The following is a 6,000-nucleotide window of genomic DNA, read 5'->3' on the forward strand; positions in this document are numbered from 1 at the left end:
ACCCCTCTTGCCTCTTTCTTCGTCCCTCTTCCCTTTCTGTACCTCTGTTGCCTATTTTTGCACCCTTGTTCCCTCTTTCTGCACCTTTCTTGCCTTTTTCTGCACCTCTCTTACCTCTTTCTGTACCTCTGTTGCTTATTTCTTTACTTCTCTTGCTCCTTTCTTTACTTCTCTTGCTCTTTCTGCACCCTTTGCGCCTCCTGCCTCTTTCTGTACTTGTCTTGCCTCTTTCTGCACCTCTCCTACTTTTTTCTGCAACCCTCTTGCCTCGTTTTGCACCTCTGTTGGTTCTTTCTGCACTGCTCTTGCTTCTTTCTGCATCTTACTTGCCTCTTTCTGCACTTCTCTTGCTTCTTTCTATACCTCTGTTGTTTCTTACAGCAATTCTCTTGCCTCTTTCTTCACTTCTCTTCTTTCTTTCTGCACTACTCTTGCGTCTTTCTGCATCTCTTTTGCTTCTTTCTTGCCTCCTTCTGTACCCCTCCTGCCTCTTTCTGCGTCTATCTTCCCTTTCTGTACCTCTGTTGCCTATTGTGCACCCTTGTTCCCTCTTTCTGCACTTTTCCTGCCTTTTTCTGCACCTGTTGCTTTTTTCTGTAATTCTCTTGCTCTTACTGCACCCTTCGGGCCGCTTTCAGCACCCCTGTTGCTTCTTTCTGGACTTCTCTTCCTTTTTTCCAAACCCGTGCTGCCTCTTTCTGTACTTATCTTGCCTCTTTCTGTACCTCTCCTACTTTTTTCTGCACCCCTTGCATCGTTTTGCACCTCTGTTGGTTGTTTCTGCACTGCTCTTGCTTCTTTCTGCACCTTACTTGCCTCTTTCTGTACTTCTGTTGCCTCTTTCTGCATTTCTCTTGGTTCTTTCGGCGCCTTTCTTCCTCTTTCTGCATATGTCCTACCTATGTAGGCATAGTTAGAAATTAGCATTTAAAAAACCTTGTAAATTCACGGAAAATACCATAGGTTGCAGGGACATTTTAGTTAGAAATTAGCATTTACAAAACCTTTGAAATATACTGAAAAAAACCATAGCTTTCAGGGACGTTATAGTTAGAAATTAGCATTAAAAAAACCTTTTGAAATGAACTGAAGAAATTATAGGTTTCAGGGATGTTCTAGTTAGTTGGACATGCCTATCGTACAAAACCAGAGAAATTCGCCCATTATAGTTAGTTGAGGTAACTATGACTCGTGCCCCCACAATGCACTGCTAATGACGTCACATATTACATCACTCATGGCATGGTCAGTGACATCACTGAGATCTCAAATGACATCACTGATGACAATACTGACAATAGTGTTTCTAAAAAGTTTAGGATTAGCACAGTGCCATCCATGCAGAGATAGAAAGTGACAAACTTGTGTGCCATTTCTACAGCAAAGTCTTTAAACATAGGACTAGCACAGTGCTGTCCACGCTGGTCTGTAAAATGACAAAAGCCATTTAGCACTCCAGGCACAGTATTACAGCTTAGATTTGGTAAAATTCCAACCAAGCCAACCTAAAATGAGTAAAAGCAATCCCTGACAGTGTTTCGCTCTAATTTGAGCTCTTCAGAGAGGTATAGCTTTGTCCAGACACAAGGGAGCACCCAGTATAAATCAAAACAATACCCTTTCAGGCATAGAGTGACGCATAAATTATGCAAAAAAAGAAGTAGAGAACTCTGGGTAGTTCTCAAGTTTAGGTGGAAAGCAGCTCCTGTATAGAGCACTCTCAACACCAGCGTGACACTCAAGATCTGCTCACCTCAAATGTCTGCTGTCTGCTTCTCTATAAAAGTCTTTAAAAAGCATATGATTAGCACAGTGCCATCCACACCGAGATAAAAAGTGACAGTCTTGCCATTTCTACAGCAAAGTCTTAAGCATAGTGTGTGTGTGTATATGTATATATATATATATATATATATATATATATATATATATATATATATATATCCCAAAGGTTCCTTCGTGGAAAGGTGAGCAAGACCTATTAGGTTGAAACGCGTTGGTGGTGGTCAGTGGTAACTGCACAAGAATAAATCATTTAAGTATCACACCCTGTTGGAGTGCAGTGTTTTCCTTTCCACAAAGGAACCTTTGGTGAGAGAGATAGTATTAGGACAAGCCCGTTCTCTACACCGGCACCCGCTATGTAAAGTGCCCTCTCCTTGGGGCTGTTTGTGTTTGGATATTTATATATATATCATGTTTTTTTTCTTTTAATCAGGGGTTTAGTCTTCGAGAAAACAGATGCAGAGAACAGATTACATAACAGCTGTTAGTCCCTTGAGTTAATTCTCACCTCTGGCAACAACCCAACTAGGATTTTTGAAAAAATGTCTCTTGATGTTCCCTCTGTTGTTGAAAACCAAGATAATACATTAAACTGATGGGGTATTTTTATACTAGAATGAAATATTTGTTAGCTATCCGTTTAAAGATAAGGTTTTAATTGTAAAATTATATTTGTTTAATTCAATTTAATGCCCTGTTTATTTTGCAATGCTTTTTAATATTTACTATTTCTTTTCTTTTTGATCAGCTAATGTTATTATATACTGTAGCTGCATATACTGTACTGTGTGTGTGTGTGCTCGCAACTTGTGTTTGGGTGCACATTAGCATTGCTCATGCTGAAAATATCGCCTGACACATATTGTGGCCTAACTATCATTTACAAAAATATCGCTCCGTAGGGTGTCGATTTTCTAATATTAACTCTACAGAGGAGCTATGGAGCACTAGTTTTAAAAACGATGTTTGAGACGCTACATTTTTGTTGCATGACCATAGGTCCACGATATTGTGGTACCCTCATACCAATATTGCGTTTATTACAAAACCTTGAAAAAGCCTTCAAGATACCGAAAAGTCATGCTTGTTTGACTCTGAACCAGAAACACTGCAGGTAATTACTTTGCCTGCAGTTATTTCATTTAGTTCAAATATGCTAAATGACTTTTCCTGAGAACATGTCGTATTCTGAAAAGGAAAGAAAAACTGCCTTACCTCCCACAAAATTATGTTGAGGAGAAGCCTCACACCAAAGGAGATAGTGTACCATCTTCAAAATGAATAAATGTGCATTTCCCTGTGTTAAAAGAGCAAAGTATGAAGCCCCCTTATCCCCTTCTGTGCTTATCCCCCCACCCCCCAGGAGACGGCCATGTGTAAGCTTCAGCTTGAGAAAACTTACACCAAAATTGACCATGTGGACCAATTTAGCACTGAGGCTCTATTTGCCATGTAGAAATGTGAAGAGTGCCGAAACACACCATGTGCAAATTCCCATTCAACAGGCAGGATTGATCATTGATTTAAACACTCTCCCTATGGATTGATGTGCAGGTCATCAGTTTGAATCGCCATAAGGCCAACTCACTTAAACTGACAACTGTTAAATTGGCTATTAGTCACATCAGCTATTTACAGCCCTCGGAAATATCAGAATGGTGGGAGAAAGCGCAACATAAGTATTATGTTCATATATAGACATGCAGATGAATAGAGGGCGTGATGTATCAAAGGAGTTTCTCCATTCTGGGTCTATGGAGAAATGCATTGATACATAAGAGCCATTGGGCTAAACCCCGAGTCTGTGTATTTTTATGATGCAGTTATGTGTTTTTTACATTGCTTAGTCTTTTAAAATGCACCATTTGCATGCGATCAAGAATGATGTCTTATGTAAAGTGTTTTCAATTCTACTTGTTTAACATCTTTTTTTTTTTTCTGTCTTTCAAAGTCCACACTTGGATATGTCGCTCTTCTCATAGGCACATTTCACATATTGATTTATGGATGGAAAAGAGCCTTCGAAGAGGAATACTACAGGTTTTACACCCCACCAAACTTTGTCCTTGCTCTCGTGCTACCATTTGTTGTAGTGCTGGGTAAAATTATTTTACTTCTTCCATGTGTGAGCTGGAGACTGAGAAGGATCAGACGAGGTTGGGAGAAAAGCCAATTTATTGAAGAATCATATGGTACATCATCACAGCTCTCACCAGAAAGGATCACAGTCATTTGATGCTGTAACCCATATTGACAGTACCTGTTAATATTGATTTGCTAATCAATACTTTTATGTAAGTCTTTTTTGTTGGAGATGATTGAAACACAAATACACCAACACAGCGAAGATGTGCTTGAAACACCGGCTCATTGCAGCCTTTAACCGCAGTGGGTTATCTATATCTACTCCTGGAAACAAACATCAAAGTAATATTGTGTACTTATTGCTTACTTGTAAACTCTGTTTAGCTTATCATTTTGTACCCATGTGTTTTGTGTTCTCTCTGTGCCTTGTGTGAATATTATGGTCTGGTTTGACAGTGCAGCTGTTGCCAGAGAATTATGTGAACATCACTAGAATGGGGGTTTGGCTCTGGCCACACGTTCGGAGCCAGGAACACATGTTTTGATTGGACAGAAGTGTGTGCTTGCACAAAAAAGTGCTTTCTCACCACATAGATGTGATCATTTTGTACATTTATCTGGCTTCCTGAGCTTAAATTTTCAGGGGCACACACACAACATTGTAATCCTCTAAAAATGTCTTAGATAACTAGATAATTTATAGTGTGTTTCCATGGTAGCAACACAGACGGAACGCAGACAATCATTAACCTACATGGATTTTTAGGTCTGGCTTGACCGTGCAACTGTCGCCTGACCTTTCAACCTACACCAATTGTATTATACAGTCCTTTGCTGCCACACAAATGCATGTCCATTCTCATGCCATTTGCTTGTAATGCTTCACATTACCATACAACATTCCTTAAAAGCCACACATATTGGCATTGCCAATCCTTGTTTATATTGGTGTTTTGGCTTTAAACAGGACAAGCCTTTATTGACAGTTAAGACTGTGGTTACTCACTGCAGACTTAATCATTGAGAGTTGATGAAAGGCAAATTTGGAACCAGGGGCATAGATGTGGGGATCATGAGTGTGAGAGGCCTTTATACACCAATTATGGCTGCCTTTCACTACCTCACCAGGAGGTGGGCCTTAATTTCTTGCTTGCATTGTAGCACACTACAGCTTTCAGTATGCTACTGTTTGTGCGCAAAAGTCGTCCTGGTGCTTTTTGTAATACCAGACCCAAATTATTTCGAGCAAGCCTAGTAAGCAAGTCCCCAGTTTCTAGTTCTGGATTAGCTACCGTAACTAGGAGCAGGGTCGGCCGTAAATCTGATTGACCGGGACTGTGCCTTAGGCGAAAAGAAAATTGGTGTTTATTGTGGGGTAGGGGTTGGGTGTGGTGGTCGTTGCGGTGTGACGGCAGGAGGTTTGATGGAGTTGGGAGGAGGAAAGGGGTTGATGGGGTGCTAACAATTATGCTGAAGTACATTAAGAGCAGTTTACAAAGTCTTTAACGGGACCCGATTAAAACAAAGTGGGATTGATGAGTTGCTGTTTGAATGACATTGTCAGGTAATTCCCTGCTGCGTCCCTCGGAACATTGCTGCCCCAGGCCTGGGTCCAGCTCGCCCCCCGGCCATAGGCCACCTTGCCTTGCAGTAGTATGCCCCAGCAACAGCCGACCCTGAAATCTTGCTCCTTCTGTCCCCTCTCTGCACTCACTTTCGTTAGTGTTGGACAGGCCACATGAAGGGCCGCTCTCCCCCGGCCCAACCAGGCCCAAGCCCGGTCACGCAAGTACCACACACCACCATTGCACGTCCTCCGTCCCCTCCGGGACCCCTGCCCTCGAGCACGTTAACCTCGTGGGTCCGATCCACTGCCGGCCCACGCACCCAGCCTGGGCCGCCATCTTGGACACTTCACCACGAGGCCGCCTGGCCCCCGATCGACCTCAACCCTGGGCCTAGCCCGGCCTCAGACATTCCGGCACCACCCTCCACCCAGGAGGTGAGCGGGCTACTTGGCAAGTCAATGGGGGAAAGAGGTGCCGATGGCTCTCCCCCGCCAAGTGCCGCTCGCCCATCGCCTCCCCGGGCGCTGGCTCCACCCCCCTGCTGGGTGTCTGGACTCCCTCA

General features: G+C 42.7%; 1 protein-coding gene across 2 annotated transcripts in view; it reads left to right on the forward strand.

Annotated features, from left to right (window-relative positions):
• Positions 1-5,588, forward strand: part of STEAP2 (STEAP2 metalloreductase) — a 182,981-nt gene extending 177,393 nt beyond the window's left edge. The window contains exon 6 of one of the 2 annotated variants that reach the window (XR_015300714.1): positions 3,737-3,864. Coding sequence is in view for 1 of the 2 variants with exons in the window: in XM_086941790.1 (XP_086797916.1) it covers positions 3,737-4,021 (285 nt within the window). In the remaining variant the exon portion in view is untranslated. Of the gene's footprint in view, positions 1-3,736 lie in introns of both variants that reach the window. The other variant, XM_086941790.1, reaches the window with a different exon arrangement.
• Positions 5,589-6,000: the final 412 nt, after the last annotated feature.

Source organism: Lissotriton vulgaris, chromosome 10 (genome assembly GCF_964263255.1).
Source record: "Lissotriton vulgaris chromosome 10, aLisVul1.2, whole genome shotgun sequence".
NCBI classification, from domain to species: domain Eukaryota; kingdom Metazoa; phylum Chordata; class Amphibia; order Caudata; family Salamandridae; genus Lissotriton; species Lissotriton vulgaris.